The sequence below is a fragment of the Arachis hypogaea genome, chromosome 3, assembly GCF_003086295.3.
Source record: "Arachis hypogaea cultivar Tifrunner chromosome 3, arahy.Tifrunner.gnm2.J5K5, whole genome shotgun sequence".
Lineage (NCBI taxonomy): Eukaryota > Viridiplantae > Streptophyta > Magnoliopsida > Fabales > Fabaceae > Arachis > Arachis hypogaea.
Genome location: NC_092038.1, coordinates 120,486,135 through 120,503,476, shown reverse-complemented (window position 1 = coordinate 120,503,476; position 17,342 = coordinate 120,486,135). Strand labels below are relative to the sequence as shown.

The 17,342-nt window shown below is 35.1% G+C and overlaps 1 protein-coding gene, 1 long non-coding RNA gene and 1 pseudogene across 2 annotated transcripts; all 3 read right to left on the bottom strand.

Annotated features, from left to right (window-relative positions):
* Positions 1-1,175: 1,175 nt before the first annotated feature.
* LOC112791119 (phytochrome A-like) lies at positions 1,176-3,659 on the bottom strand (annotated as a pseudogene).
* Positions 3,660-11,405: 7,746 nt separating this feature from the next.
* Positions 11,406-12,856, bottom strand: LOC112791118 (uncharacterized). Its single transcript, XR_003197128.2, has 2 exons — positions 12,395-12,856; positions 11,406-11,813 (listed from the first exon to the last, which is right to left on the bottom strand). It is a non-coding gene; the product is annotated as an uncharacterized lncRNA (long non-coding RNA).
* A 464-nt stretch (positions 12,857-13,320) lies between these two features.
* Positions 13,321-15,678, bottom strand: LOC112780627 (protein FAR1-RELATED SEQUENCE 5-like). The gene has a single exon (XM_025824518.1). The coding sequence runs from the start codon at positions 15,676-15,678 to the stop codon at positions 13,321-13,323; it is 2,358 nt and encodes a 785-aa protein (XP_025680303.1).
* Positions 15,679-17,342: the final 1,664 nt, after the last annotated feature.

The window sequence follows — 17,342 nt, the reverse complement described above, 5'->3', positions numbered from 1 at the left end:
AAGAACCTAATTAGATCTTTGACCACATATTTTTTGAGATAAATATTATGTTAATTTTAATATTTTTTATATAAAAATAACATAATTACAAAATTAAAAATAGTATAGAAACTTAATTAAAAAAAAAAGTATAAAGACCTAATTAAAATTTTGATGAAACTATAGGAACCAATAAAATAATTAAACCTTAAAAAAATACACCTAGCAAAATTGATTTGGGTTAACTACCAATTTAGTAGTCAAAAGATTCAGCCACCGACAAAAAAGTCCATTAAAGATGTTATCGATAAAATTGTCTCTAAATAATTTAAAAATATAACAAAAAAATCAATAAATATTATACTTTTTGTAAGTAACCAAAAAAAACTTTCATATTTAGTAAATGACTTATTCATTAGATCTAAAATTTTGTGGCAACATTTGAATAAATATTTAGAAAGTGTATAAAAAATCGAAGCAAAATTTGATCTCTACATTTTTTTATTTTTTAAAAAAATATGACTATTCATAATAAAAAAATTCACTTGACAAAAAATTATCAAATTTTAAAGATAATATCTCATTTTTCTAATAATAATTACAAAATTTTTTATCCAAATTTAATATTTGAAGTTAATTTTTAAAATATATATTTAATATCTAATTTTTTTTATTGTGTTTTTAAATATTTCAAAGACTTATTTGTCAATAATATTTTTTAAGATTCATTTTATCAGCAATATTTTCAAGTACTATTTTAGTAGTTTACTCAAATTGATTTTGTTCCTTTTCTTTTTAATTTATTTTTCAAATATTTTATCCATCACATCACTCTTTCATCCAGTTATCTTTGTCATGGCCGAATTCCATTCACAACACAGCCAAATTCATCCGTGCCAAATATTGAGGGGGATCAATGGGTTCGGCCACGGGTACTCACTCTGCTCCTACTCGCTCGGGGCGGGTAATTATCCGTCTCGTAGCGGAGTAGGTTTTTAGCGGGGGGCAGGTTCTTGGGAGGGGCGAAACGGGGTCGGATTTAGGTAATACCCATCCTTACTCACCCCGCTATATATATATATATATATATATAATTTTAATATATAATATGTATAATATATGTAAAATAATTAGTAAATAATTAATAATATTGTATCATATTTAAATTTTTATTTTAATTTATATTATGTATGTGATGATGGTTATATAAATTTTGAAATTTAATTTTATTTATTGGATTTTAATAATTATAGAGGCGAGGCGGGTAGCCGCAGGGGCGGATTAGGGTTCAACGTTTTACTAATTGCGGGTAGGAGCGGAGCGAGTTCTATGCGAGTTGTTGTAGGGCGGGACGGGGTCAGGTAGAACAAAAACCTGCCCCTGCCCACCCTGTTACCACCCCTTGTTCTGTACAATCGCCTTATAGTCACCTTCTTCGAGTGAATTTGTCCATGACTATCTTCTTACCATGTGTTTTGATCTAAAATTGGAAATTCTTTTCTTTACCTAATTTCAAAGTAACAAAACAAATAAATAAATGATCTATAGAGAATATGAAAATCTGAGATTGTAGGTATCTTTTTGTTAATTCTTCATCAATGCAACATTCATGGATGGCCAAAGGGAATAGAAAAAAGACATACCCTGTAGTGCCATGTCCAGCATCTTCTTGATTTCTCTGCTGAAAAATTCTCAACCAATACCAGTAAATCCTTTCCAATAGCTTCCTCAACTGAAAGGCCTGTCAACCAGCAATCTTTGTGTTCCATCCATTGACCATCCCATCAACATTAACAGCCAAAATTGGCACTGATGCTGTTTTAATTAATCCAACCATCTCCCTCCTCATTGCTTGTAGTTCTTGCATCCCTTCAATCTTAAAACCATTTAGTTTTGTATCAATAGCTTGCGTGCTTATATCCATAATCTCATTTATTCATAGTCCTTCCATGGTAAGCTCCTTCCCTTCACAACTTCAAGGAAAGCCTTGTATGATGATCTTGGACTCATCTTTGTAGGATCATCCCTTTCACCAGGTTCATGCTTTGCACCACCCCATCTGATTTCTGCAGCAGTGTGTGATCTAAACCAGAAAACTACGTCCATGGAAGAAATTCTCACAGTTGCCATCCCACAAACAACGTCACCAAGAGCAGCAGCTCCTGGGAAGCCTGCATTAGACAAGCTATCTGTACTCAAACCTGTGGAGTCCTTATGGCACTTAGAGGGCCATAAAGCTAACTCTCTTATGTGAGATTCACTTGGAGCCACACCTAATCTCCATACCTTGTCTCTATACAAGAGTGCTGCTCAATCACATCTCACAAGATCCATTATATTAGGCCTCTGTGACTGCGATACAAGGGGTGCATCTCGCATTAGCATATCGTACAAGAGTGCGTGCATAGGATGTTCTTCTCAACAATCTGATATTCTAACTCTAATTCCTTATTCACATGGATGACAAATACTTGAGCCAAAAATGCACAAACCTACCTTAGAGAAAAGGGAACAAACCTTGGAGTAGTGTTATGGCAAACTACTAAACCCCAAATTCTCTTTCTCTTTTGTGGCTGAACAACATCAGATCCATTCCCATCTTCATTATCATTATCATTGACCACAACTGTCATAACCAGGGAAGCAATTGAATTCATATATTGCAAGTGGCAAGTGGCAACTATGAGCAGCTATTAAAGCTGAACCGCACAAAGTTAAATCAATGAAAACTTTGGGGTCTTGAGGCATCTTCACATGCTTTGCATGACAATCAACTATCATATAGACCTTGGAGAATATCAGTGGTTGGATAGTGCAAACCCAGATATGGCTCAAGGCCTGGCTTTGCAACCTCAGCAATCACTTCCCTATGATCATCCTCATGAAATTTAAAGCCATCACCCTGTCATAACCCGTGAGCTCAAAAACTTCTTGAACCATGGTGTTACAAAGCATTTCCATGCTATCACTGGGCAAAGACTGCAATCTAGTTATTACTTTTGCCGCAAGCTTGTAAGATTGGGCGCTCTGGCCGAGTCATGGGAACTTCATGAGGCTTAACAGGCTCAAAATCAATGATCAAACTATCGGTAACACGATGAACAATTGCATAGGGCTTCCCAGAAGTCTTGCAACTAAAATGGGGTTAAGAAGTGAAACCTTCAGAACTGCAAGGGCCTTTTGCAAAGCAACAGCACTCGAGGCCGTGAAAATAGTCCGAATGTCGGTGCCAATGCCAAGAGCAGGGTGATCACCAACACCTGGGACAGCATGGCTAACCATGGTAAGCATTTCAGATGCATTCTGACTGTATGCAATGACCCTAAATGTCTTCTCATCCAAAGCTAGCAAGCACCCAAAGGGCTGGACGAACTTCCCGTTCTGCATATGATGAAGATAAGCTGCTGTGACCCTGTCACATGTTGGCTGGTTTTCTCCACTGGCTGTACCGGAAGACAACCACACCGAATTCAAGTTGTCGAAGGAACTACCGGACTCCTCAGAGTTTGGATGGAGCTTTGCATCCATAGTTAACTGCTGGATGATTGGCTTGGCCTCGACGATGACATTCTGATGCCGGAACCAATAAATATAGAGCCTTATTCGAATATGACAAAATTCTTGAAAGTCAAATTATTCAAAGTAATGATAAATTATGAGCTCAATCACATCATGACTAACGAAGAAAACACTGTTCGATTCATATCCCAAGTAACTAAATAGCATATCGATATTCTAAGCACAAAGACACACACAAGCTACAGAGACACGCTTCAGCAGAGCATAGCTTATCAGCACAGGAAGAAACAATTATAGACAGGAATTTCAGGTTTTAAGCGTAGAGCAGAGAAAGAGAAAGGTGAAATCACCGATCTGGGAAGTAAGAATTATGAATATGTGGGTGAGAATTGCAGATGAAGAAGATGAAGCCGAAGCCGAAGCCGAAGCAGAAGCAGAAGCAGCAGCTATGTATGGCATGAAAGTGAAGGCAATTTAGGCAAAGATGGAATATTTATGAGTTAATGAGTTTTTGGTGGCAAGTGACAACAACTCAATCAAGATAAACTACTGCAAATTCCCACTTCAGATTACACAACTCATCGGTTGTGAGTCGCCACTGTTCAAAGAAATGGAAACAAGTAAACAGGCTCAGGATTCGGTGGTCCAGGTAACTTTGGACTACTTAGTGATCCAAGTGGAAAACATGTTTTTAGAGTTTTTTTATCAATTGCTATGTAGTCCTTGAACTATTTTTAATTGCAAATTAACCCCTTATATTTTATTTAATTATAGAAACTATTTTTTATTTTATAAATTATTTATTTATCATAAATCTATCATGTTCATTAACAATCATTTGCAAAAACAACAACAATTATATCCTCCATGGATCTCAATTGATTAAAATATTACATTCGATCCGAGACGTTCCTGAGGAGTCATGAAATCGTGTTTCGCTGAAATCCAATCGATTGGACTATCGAACCAATCGATTGAAATTTAACCCAATCGATTGGATTTCAGTTTATCACTAAACAATCGATTGTATATTCCTGGTAAGCATGGTTTTGCATAAATCAATCAATTGGGCAAAGTAACCAATCGATTGAACAATGAATTAAATGTGAAATTTATGTAATTCAATCGATTGTTTATGATGTTCAATCGATTGAATTCTTCCAAACAATCGATTGGTTTCAATATTCAATCGATTGGTTCCGGCTAAAAATCGATTGAACTTTGCACGTAACTTCTAATTCAATCGATTGGTTTGAAACTTCAATCGATTGGGAAGTGTCCTAAATGTGTTTTTTTCAGCATTCAATCGATTGGTATTGTAATCCAATCGATTGAAATTTCAAAATCGCTATATATTAAACCCAAACCATGCGTATTGAATTAGAAGTAACATTTTAAAAGATTCGAACCCCCATTTCTGCACCGCTCTCTTCTCTCATCGAACCAGAAAGCTTCATCTTCTTCTCTCTTCTTCTCCAATCTCACCAACATCCACTCCGTCCTACATTCGTATTATTAAACCTCAACCAATTCATTACAAAACCCACAAAACCAGTATCCCCAAAATGGCCAGAACTAAGAACACCAAAAGAGCCAGGGTTGAGGGAGAAAGCTCTGCTTCCGCCAGACTGGTTGCTTCATCACACTATATGGCAAGGTGGCTGCCGTCTCAAAGGGCACTGAAAAACTATGTGGAGAAGTTCGAGTCAAGGCCAATTGTTCCTCCCAGGTACATAACAGCCGAGTTCCTTCAGGATAGACATTTTAATTTGGTGTTGAATGCATTGCAAACACAGCACTTAGTTGATTTTGTACAAACTAGGGATGAGTATTACCCGCACTTGGTTAGGGCTGTTTATAGTACTTTGAATTATGTTGTTCCTGAACCTGATGAAGAGGGTGAGGTAATGCCGCTGATTGAGTTTGATTTAGGGAAACAACATTATAGAGTTACTTTGCAAGAACTAGCTGAACAATGGAGTCTAGTTTATCATGGGGCAAAATTTACTGGTGGTATTGCCGCAGATGAGGAATGGGGTGAATACAACAGATTAGTTGGTTTGCAGAGTTTACAATATGAGAATCCACAAATGGATGCTAGAGGTAATATAAGTTGCAGTGGGTTGGGGATTGAGCAGCGTATATTGATGTATTTGTTTTCATACATGTTGATTCCAAGAAAATATAATCATGGAATCTTGTTTAACGAAGATATTTTAGTGCTTTGGGCTATGGTGACTGGAAAGGAGATAAACTGGCCTTATTTTATGGTTCATCATATGCTTGAAATGAAGAAAGGAAAATCAAGTGTTAGTTTAGGATATGCTTGCCATTGGACCAAGATTTTCAAATGGCTTGGAATTGACTTGACTGAAGAGAAAAGTGTTGTCTTGACTAATGTGGCCAAGATTGATGACAGCACTCTAAGACAGATGGGAAGAGATCCGGATGCCCAACAACCTCAGGCTCAAGGGCAACCACAAGACCAGGTGCAAGCACAAACAGAGCCACCCCCACCACCACCCCCTCCTTCGCCAACAATGCAAGATTTGATGGATGAATTGCGAAGCATGAGAGTATATATGGAGGAGAAATTTGCTGATATGAGGCAGCGTCAAGACAGGCAAACGGAAGCTATCAATCGTCAGGGAGAAGCAATTGATAGTCTATGCACTAATCTGGGCATCACAAACCCAAGGGGCATCATCCCAAGGCCTGGACCATGAAGAAATTGTTTTCTAGAATTCCACATCATCCTATGATCTCCATTGATGCTTGGATGGGAGTTAATACATTGAGTTACAAAAAATGTAGGACAAAATCTAGGTGTTATCTTTACTGTATCATGAAATGTGTCATTTCACTTTTGAGAGTCATACTATTGTTCATTGTGTAATTTCACTTTTGAGAGTCTAGGTATGTTTGATGCTGCTACTATTGCAACAGAAGCATAAGTTATTGATCAGCTTGTTTTGTTTTTAAAGTATTAGCTATGCATGTAGATCTGCAATCAGTTCTTGTATTAAATTGATTGAAGAATGCTTGCAATCAGATGTGTATGGAAACCAATCGATTGAAAAGGTAGTAAAATCGATTGTTGTAAACTCATTTTCTAATGCAATCGATTTATTTCTATTGCAATCGATTGAATTTTCAGTGAAATCGATTGGAGTACTCTTATATATACTATTTCAATCGATTGGATTTTAATTCAATCGATTGATTAATACACACACCTCTCATTCAATCGATTGTGTTGTTATAGCAATCGATTGGAGTCGATTTAGTTACTGCTTCAATCGATTGTTTTCTAAGTGCAATCGATTGAATGAGAATCTTTTATTATTTCAATCGATTGGTGGCCTATCTACCAGTTTTGAATCTTGTTTTATTTAGTTATTAATCTAATGCGTCTATTATTATTATTATTATTTATCTACTTAAAAATAATTATAGATAAGATATAATTATATGAATTCTTCAAATTTAATTTCTTAAATTGGAAATAAAAATTAATTTAAAATTTGAAATGTATTTGTTTTTAATTAAAAGATAAGATATCTTAAAGAGTTTTAAGATTATTCTGTTGATTTAAAAATTTTTAAAAAGATAGAATTAAAATTTTGTTATCTTTTTTGGGTATATATATGTGTTCAAGTCGACTAAATTTTTATACGTTGACAAATTATTTTAAATATTTGCCTTTCAACTAAGTCTACTCGTAATATATTCTTCCGTCGATAATAATTATGGATACTCCTTCTAAAGAAGATATAGTAGGGGTCTCCAATGATGCATGTAACACACAGAATATGTCACTGGACTGTGATGTTATCAAAGTTGATTTTGGTGACCAACTTGGAACTACAATTCCTAGTGCTAAGGTAAGACTTAATGGGTTTTTAATTTCTAGTATAATGTATTACGAGTAATTTAAAATTTTATGTTTTTTATTTTCTACAGGATGACCAAGTTATTTTTGACGATGTTATTCAAAGCGAGAATCTAAATAAAGTTCAAGAATTGTCTAGTAAAGTGGACAATGTCCTCTCTAGCATAGAGGTAATTTGATGTGACAAACAGTAATTAATATATATGATGTTAAATAAGTTATATATTATAACCTTTTTTACCATTCTTTTTTGCAGTCAATGAGAGTTGTAAACATTGCTCGGGACGTAATAATTGATAAAATCCTTGAATCTGTAAGCCGCATTGAGACAATGATATCACAACTCAGTCTGAACAATGATTCCGAGACTCCGACCAAGCTCTCTGTACAAAACACACATCCAATCTCAAGATTGAAGGCTAAGAGTTCAGCTATTGATATTCATACGGCTATATCAGACGATGAGGATGATCTTACTGTACTGGATCATATGTCTTTCACCCACGATGATCCGTTCCACATCAAGATCAATATGGACAAACCAGTATCTCCAACTATAAGATCCGCACCAAAAAAGAAAAATATGTCAAAGGTATATGCATGTATAGTAAAATTTCATAACTCTTATTATTTGATATTCTTAACATGATAATAAGAATATACTGAAACTGTTTTTTTTTCTTAGGGTAAGAGCATTATGGGGACGCAGAGAAAATTACCGTTCACTCACCCAAGCGGAATTAGAAAGCCAAAGATTGAGCCCAAATCAGTCAATAAATCGAAGGCGTCTTATGCACTGAGCCAACCCACAAAAGACTATAGAAGAGCTGTTTATTTCTTTTCCATTACCAGCGTAATTACCACTTAAATTATATAGTTTCTTATGGGCACTGCTAATTATTACATTTAGTGATGAGTTGCTAATACTTTTGTATTAAAATTTGTAGTCAATGCAGTGTCAATTTATGCCAACTCCAACCATGCGTCTTTTGGAAGATCAGATAAAGGCCTGTGCATATATATTTTCAGCATCGCTAGATCCATCGTAAGTTAATTTGATATTTTCTTTGTTGTCGATGAATGAGGGCCAATCTAATGTGTTTCGGTTTTTAATGGATACAGTGAAGAACTTGTCGTAACAAATACAATCAGAGCAACTAGATCAGACTTTGCACATTTCATACCTGACAGACCCATTACTGATAAGGTACAGAAGTAATCTATTAGGTAATCTACGTTCGGTTCTGGGCATGATCTCTTAATATATATTTGGATTGTGATCCAGATTCTTGAATTAGCGGCATTGAAATGAAATGCACTGATGATCAATCTGATGTAAGTTTCAAGACAACATGGCAACTTCCACCGAGATTTGTGGTATGTTCTATAACCCTGAAAAGATAAGTTCATTTATCTTTAGTTACAAATGTAATGATGATATAGAACTATACTTCTTTATCATGTACTAAAGACTATATTGGTTTGCATTAATGAACTAGATGGATGTCTTCAACAAGAAAGATTTAAAGAAGAAGATGGAAGACTACATTTATAAATTTATGCAACCTACTGCTGATTTAAAATTTGTAAGAATTTTTTCTTAAGATTCATTTTTTGATACAGTTTTCCATTATCAGCATACATAACCGAGGGGCAAATTTTTATGGTTTAGATATACGTTCCTATTCAAGAGGATGACCACTGGTATCTAATGGTAATATCGGTTTGCGAGCATACAATTTATCACATGGACACCCATTTTAATGATGACAGAATTCGCTATCGTGAACGTGTTATGAAGACACTAGTAAGTCCGTGGAAAAATTTACATAAGCTTATTAGATCTTATTATGTTTTTATTATTTAACCAGTGAAATGAAATCAGGCACACGTACTGGAGCAAGTCATCACGTCGAATTTTTACAAGGATGATGGCATTCAAGAGTATAATAAACAATTTCATGACTACAAAATTGAAAGACCAGAAGATATACCTCAATGTTCCTCAAGCTTGAACTCTGCAACTTGGGTGATGAAGTGGATGGATATGACTTATGAATTTAAGCCATATGGTAACAACAAGGTGAGCATTTATAAAACAAATCTCTAATATTTAATCCCTATTTTTTGGTACTAATTCATAATGTATAATTTCTAGCTTGATGATCACGATATTCGCATGATAACCGCGGTGCATATACTCCGGAGTCGGATCAACTATAAGAAGCCACAGATTATAGCATCGGTCGAGGAGTTTTGGAATATGCACAGTTCTTATAATTAATCTAGATAGAGTGTAATACTTTGGTTAGTGCGTATTTATTTGTTAGAGTTAGTGGATGTACTTCTTGCAAATTTCTTTAAATGACTTCTTAAACAGAAATGTATTGCTTCGTTACTTTTCTCAATTTTACTCTATTTCTATGCACCGTATGGAGTTTTAGTTTAATTTAATTTAAAAACACATATTTTTAATGTCATTCCCATTGATTATTTCAATAACCATCTCATACAAACATTATTTTAACAACCATCCCATACAAATATTATTTCAAACTATAAGTGATAAATTTGTAAATAAATAAAGCAAAATAAAACCATGACGATGTTCTCTTACTTATTAAGAAAATAATATTATTTTGTTACTTCTTGTTTCTAAAATTATGAAAAAAAATTAAAGTAGAAAAAATGAAAACACATTTTTGTTCTACTCCAACCTTAAATTTATCCATTTTAATCGTGTTTATGAAAATAAATTCTTGTAATCGTTATTTATATTTGTGACTGATTAGTTTTAAAACTCGAATCTTATTTCGTTACAACCGAATTATAACCAAATTATTTTCATACCTAGCTACTTCAATTTAATGAACGTTAGTGGATTATAATTGAAATGGAAAAACTAAAGAAGCTAGCTACATACTAATAGCTAGAATGTCATTATTTGTAAGCAACGAATTGCTAATCCCACCAAGAAAGCAAATTGATTTTGTCATATAAGTAGAATGATTAATTCAAGTATATTATTATTGTGAAATATTGTGAAATATGTATGTATAGTATTAAAATTTGGCAAACTCTTCCGTGTAGATAGGAAGATTTTATCTATATGTATAGATTAGTGTTGGCAATACTTAAATGTGACAAGTGTTGGTGGAGTGAGACATTTTCTGCATAAGTTGCAGGGCATTGCAGGGTGTTGCAGTGATAGTACTTAACCGGTCACGTGCATTATGAAGTACCTTACTGAGATTAGCAATGTGTAACAATAATTAATAGTTAAGATCATTTTCATTATGCGTTTGGTAATATGGGTTCTTTTATGTTTTTGATTGGATGAGAGCAATTAATTTTGGGCCTATTGCAAAAAAAGAGAGGCATATAAAAGTAGTACTAATTTAAGACCCAAAAACTTATACAAGGTGACCAAAATTAATGTTGGTCTTACTGTCGTAATAGTTTTTTAATAAAGTTTTTAAGCTGCAAACAACTACTTGATCTCATTTCTTACCTTTTAAATCTTATCACCTTTTTTCCACTAATAACATTATATTTCTATAGGTCAAAACACAAAATCATTGCACAGGAGTTCCATGCCTCTCCCTTTCAATTATGGGCCCATTATAATTGCTTTCATGCAATCAAAAAGACAAAAAAGCCCAAATTACTAACATATAATTAAAATCATTGTAACTACTTATTACTATTAGACATTGGGATAATTCAACAATGCATGTGACCAGTTCAGCAGATCATTCCTGCAACGCCTGCAGAATTCTGTAAAAAATGTCTCACTCCATCAACACTTGTTATACTGAGGAGTTGCCAACACTTGTCTACACGTGTAGATAGAATCTCTTATCTACACCGAAGAATTTGCCTTAAAATTTCTCATCAGCCGTTTTTCTACCCTTCCTTATATGAGACAGATTGTTTGATCTGTTTGTGTATGTGGTTGTTGCAATCTATATTAAAGATCAATATTAAAGTATAATTATAGCTTTTGATAAAGATCTTTCTATCAATCCAGTTCCTTTGGTATAGCTTTGTGGTATAATTATAGCTTTGTGGTATAATTATACCAATTCAAAATTAGCCTGCATATACTACATTAAAGGAGAAATCTTAAGCTTGTACAAGTTAACAGCACGTAATCCACCTGACATAAAGCTAAGCAAGGACTCAAGAACTGTTTATTCTGGACAAAAGGGGATCATAAACAAGTGATTTGTGTGGAAGTTCAATGAATAAACAAACAAACAAACTATGCTAATATTTTAATGCAATGCCATAAACAAACCATTGATGACGGGTTCCTATCTTCAAGCTTGTGGGGGACTAGAATCAATCAACAGAGTAGCTGTTGGGATAATCTTCCTTCTTAATTCTTATATACGTCAAATAATTTCCTACAAAATGAAAACTGAGCACAGAATAGGGCCTTAAAACAAAAACAAAACAACACTCACAGGGCCAGAAATAAGAACATTCACACAGCCAGAAATCACTTACAATCAGCACAATATACTAAAAAGAGCCAGAAATCACAAACAATCAGCAACTAAAATTAAAATACAGCAACAAATAATCACCGTAAATACTAAAATCGATAAATCTATCAACAAAAATTCAAAAACAGTTGAGTCAAGTTAAAAAACACTAAAACAGCAGCAGCAAGTACCAAACAGCAACAACTAATCCTTAATCACACTAAACCTGAAATTTCAAACAGCAACAAGTAATCCCTAATCACACTAAACTTGAAATATCAACAAACATTACAAACAGAGAACAAGTAATCCCTAATCCCTAAACAAAATTTTCAATAATGATTTCATTTTCACTGTTGGCAGCAGCAAGAAAATGTTATCCAAAATTTCAGAAGTCAAAGAAAGAGCAACAGCACAAAAACAGCAAAAATTATCAATTTCACATTAAAAATCAACAAACAGAGGCTCTGGGAGAGAAGACGGAGACACGAACAAAAAAGCCCTAGACACTAACCTTCGATGGAGGCACGAACGGCGACCAGGGAGACGACGGCTACCCGGGAGACGACGGCGAGCGGCGATACGGCAGCAAGTTGCTCCAAGCCAACAAAACAGAGATAGCCACGGAGGTCGGACGGATGACGGGAAAGCAGGACGCCGAGCTACAAGAGAGGGCCAGGCCACGGACGGCGGCAGCACTGCGGCAGAACCGTTGCAAAATGCAGAGAGAACCTAGGGTTTTGGTTTGGTGAGTTATGATGAAGAGCCGTCGAGGACCTGTCGATTTACTGGGTTCCGGACACGGGGAAGAGGAAGAAGCGGCGGTGCTGAGGAACTGGAGACGGCGGCGGAGCTGAGGAACTGGAAACGGCGGCGGCGACGATGGAGGGCTAGGGTTCCTTTGCTTCAAAGTTCTCCAGGGAGTGAGTAGTGAAATAGTATATGAATGAATGATTGGGAAAGGGGGGTTTGGGTGGAGACATGGAGTGGATCCGTTTTTTTTTTTAAGAGACGGCGTCGTTTTTTCTGAACCGGCCGGTTACCGGTCCGGTCCACCCGACCGGTTCTCAGCCGATTCAGAGGTTTTTCAGCGGTTTTGTTTCGAACGGTTATAAATGAAGGACCGGATCGCTTACATTGCTGGTTCTCAATTGAACCGGAATCGACTGGACGGTCCGGTCCGGTTTATAGAACTTTGATTATGAGTCATCAAATAATTAATATATATAAGTAGCCAGCATGGCAGCACTAAACAACAGTTGAATACTAATTACGATAATTCTAAATAGACAAAAATTATTAATAAAATCTCATTACACCTAGAAAGCATAAGCACGACTATTGGAAGAATGTATAAAATCTCATCAATATAGTAAAAAAGAAAAAATACAGTTACGGAACTGATTTTCTACCGAAAAACATTAAAGTTTATGGAGGTTGCTAACTATCACTATCTAACTCAGCCGTCGCTTCGGTACACATGTCTCCATCGTCCGAACCGATTGCTTCATTCTCCATAATGTTGTTGTCAATGTCCTTTTGCCAAGGACATGTTGTCTTCTTATGTCCTTCCATTTGACAAACACTACAACGTTGCCGCTTCTTCTTCTTAGATGGCTGTCCTGAGCCTCCAGTGGTTGGATGCACATACGGATTGCTACTTCTAGCTACACCTGAGTGAGGTTGATTATCTCCTTCGTCTGCAGCCTTGTAAGATGAGTACAATCCCATAATTAAATCACGTGTCTCTTCATATCTCTCTGGTACTTTAGCAGCAACAGCAGCCAGTTGTTTAGAAAATTCCACCAAAGCACTTTGACGACTAATAACAACAGCATCCCTGGTGAACCCACTTGGATCATTGAGTGCTGATTTAACCTTTTTTGTCCATCTATCCAATACCAATGACCGGGGAATCTCACGGATGTCTCTGTCAACCAGAACTTTCACAATATGTTCGCAGGGAATACCAAATGACTCCATTCGTAAACAGGTACACATGAAGATCATTTCTTCTTGACGAAAATCAACGGTCCACGTAAAATCGGGCCTCCCATGCTTACACACAATGTACTTTATGCAATCATCGGTATTATCTATGTTCAGAACCCGCATTGATCCAGCTCTGGAGAGAAATGGCCGAAAGAAAAGAAATATCTCATGAGTGTATAACTCAGCAGCATATCTCTCTAGCAGCTCTATACAAGTTTGCATGACGGGCACCCCACGTGTAGATTCATAATCAGCATTGAATTCGTTAAAGCGCATGTGTGCTACACACCTTTGAAAATGCTCTACAAAACTTGTCAAATCATACCGCGACCCCACATACCTTCCCACAACTGAGTGTAAACCTTCACATCTTGATGTAGTTCTAAAGCCAGCAAAGAATTTTCCTCTTAGATATGCAGTAGCCCACATATGCTTCTCTTCGTACATGTTGATCACCCAGGGCTTATCCTCAATGCCAAATTCTTCAATAAGCTGAACCCACTTACGCTTAAACACGGGAATCTCATAGTCTCCTGTCATAATTTTTCTAAATTTAGATGTAAACGATGGATTCCCAACATTGCTAGTTGCATTTCGAATAAGGTGCCAAGCGCATAATCTATGTCTGACTTCGGGAAATACATCTCTCACTGCATTCCTAATCGCCATGGCCCCATCAGTTATGATTGAGGTCGGGGTCTTGCCCCTCATTGCAAACATGAGCTGACGCAGGAGCCAAACATATGTATCAGTAGTTTCGTCCGCAATTAACGCAGCAGCAAAAACAATTGTTTGGTTGTGGTGGTTAACCCCGCTGAATATTACTAATGGACAACTATACTTGTTCTTCTTGTACGTAGCATCAAAAGCTATAACATCCCCGAAGAGTCGGTAGTCTAGTTGGCTAATCCCATCAGACCAGAACAAATTACGTAACAAACCTCTTGAATCGTGACATGCCTTGAAATATAATTGGGGATCCTTCAACCGCATATCCTCCAACTTCTTCAACACTCGTGCTGCATCTCCAGGAATTTGACACCTTTGCCGAGCAATCTCATTGTACATATCTCTGGGACCATAGCCAACAAATTCGTACCCGCCTGCTTGACTAGCTAGAAGACCAAATATCTGTGAGGTGCTGATCCCTGACTTTAGCATGTTCATCATTTGCATACTATCTGCCTCTGACATTTTTCTGTGGGCAGGCAACATAGCACTGAATTGTGTATCCAATAGATCATGGTTGTGTTGGTCAGAGAAATAAAAGATATGCCACCTTCCACTTTTTGGTACAAATTTAACATCCATTCGGGCTTCACATCCAGTTCTTGTTTCCAATCTAGGCTCCTTCTTCCTTTTTTCCATCGTGTAATATTTCTCCATCCTGAATCCTTGCCTATGGCATACAAACATTTGTCTGTAAATCTCGCAACTACTATTTTTGAAGGTCTTGCTCTTCCTTGCACTAAAGCCCTTCGACTTTGAGTACTTCATATAAAAATCAAATGCAAGCTGCAAAGTAGAAAAGTGGTATTTGCCAATTTCCTCCGCAAAATTCTCACTAAATTTCAAAGATGTAATGTCTTGCACGGAGTCAACCGCATAAGCGGCTTCAACAATATAATCTGACATATCAGATTCAGAAAAAAACGCTCCCTCGGTAAATTCATCTCTGAAATCTTGTTCGAATTCATTCTGTTCATCCATCATATCTTGGTCACTTACTAGCTCTTCTTGTTGGTTAAAGTCATCGTCCTCCTGGTATTGCTCATTCATCTCAGTGTCCGTAAATATACCTGACATCTTAAAATGTCCAATGAAAAAAAAATCAGTACACTCCATCTTATAACATTACATACAATAGATAAATTCGTATATTGCTAGCAGGGACGGATCCAGAGATTTTAATATTGAGGTGCCAATTTTTATATAATTTTTTTTAATCTATAAAAATAATTAACATATAGTTATTGGAGTTAGTTTTTTAATAGATTTATTAAGATACATATAATTATAATTTTTTCCAACAATTTTAGTTTTAATATGATAATTAGATAAATAAAATATAACTTTAACAATTGTACATTACAAATTTATAAAATACCATATAATTTATAACGGGATTTGCTAACTTATTAATTAAAATTCATTCTTTCAAAAGTTTTAAAAAAATTTGAAAATAATATCTACAGTACATAATGTGATTACCAAAACATAACTACTTAAGTTATTATTAATATAAAAATATGAATGTTATAAAAAACAAATAATTTTAAAAAAATAAATATAGAAATTATTATATAAAAACTAATTGGAAAGGTACAAAGACTTGAGGGTATGATATTAAATTAGTTAGGTAAAAATATTAGTGAATTAACAATTAAGACATAAATCTATTACATAGTGAAAAATAATACATATAAAACTATTAAATTACCTAATATTTGTTTTTATTTTTTAAACACAAATTTTATATATAAGTATAATTTCTTAAAATTTTGGGGGGTTCAGGCCACTACTCGCTCCCTCTAGGTCCGTCCCTGATTGCTAGCTAATTAGTAATAAAAAATAAAAACATCTATTCACTTTTTAGTAATTCTCAATGTCTTGTCAGTTAATAAAAGATAAAAAAAATTTTCATTACACAATCAATTTTTACGAATAAAGTATCGAAACGAATAATTGGAAAATTAGAGATTCTATCCACTTACCTCGATTTTGTAATCAAAACGATGGATTGTTTTCTGAACACTACAATGAAAAAAATTGATTGGACCTTTGCTGATTGCTGCAACGGTGATTGTCAATTAACGATGAAGACGGATAAAATATAAAAAAAAAGGATATTCAGTAGATGGATGGATGTTCGAAAGAAAAACAATGAAATTTTTTATAAAGAGAATGATACACGATTTTAATGGTGGGATTGAATAATTGGTGATGGATTATTCACCAATTTATAATGTTAATATTAAGGAAAAGATAAGATTAGAGTATCTAAATCAAAATAAAACCTTAAAAAAGGAAGATAGAATTTTAAAGATAAGATAGATGAATAAGATGATAATGTTTAAAAACGAAAACAAGACTGACATAGGCGTAATACATCGCGTTCCAATCGATTGAATGATCATTTCAATCGATTGAATTTGAATTCACACACACTACAATCGATTAAAATTGGCAAATTGATATTGTTTGGGTAAATTCAATCGATTGAGTCACAAAAGCAATCGATTGAATTTGGTGAGACCTAGGTTGTTTTGAAGCATTCAATCGATTGGAAATTCTAAACAATCGATTGAATTACAAAAATCCAATTTTTTTCATCATTCAATCGATTGGATCGTATGACCAATCGACTGAGTTATGCGAAAATCATGCTTTTGGCAAATAATAATAATAATCTTAGACGGATCACATTTAAAGAAAAAGTTTCAAAATTGGTAGATTGACTATGCGAAATC

Bases quoted from the DNA above. Each gene is read 5' to 3' on its own strand.
- LOC112780627 (XM_025824518.1), bottom strand. From the start codon at position 15,678: ATGTCAGGTATATTTACGGACACTGAGATGAATGAGCAATACCAGGAG.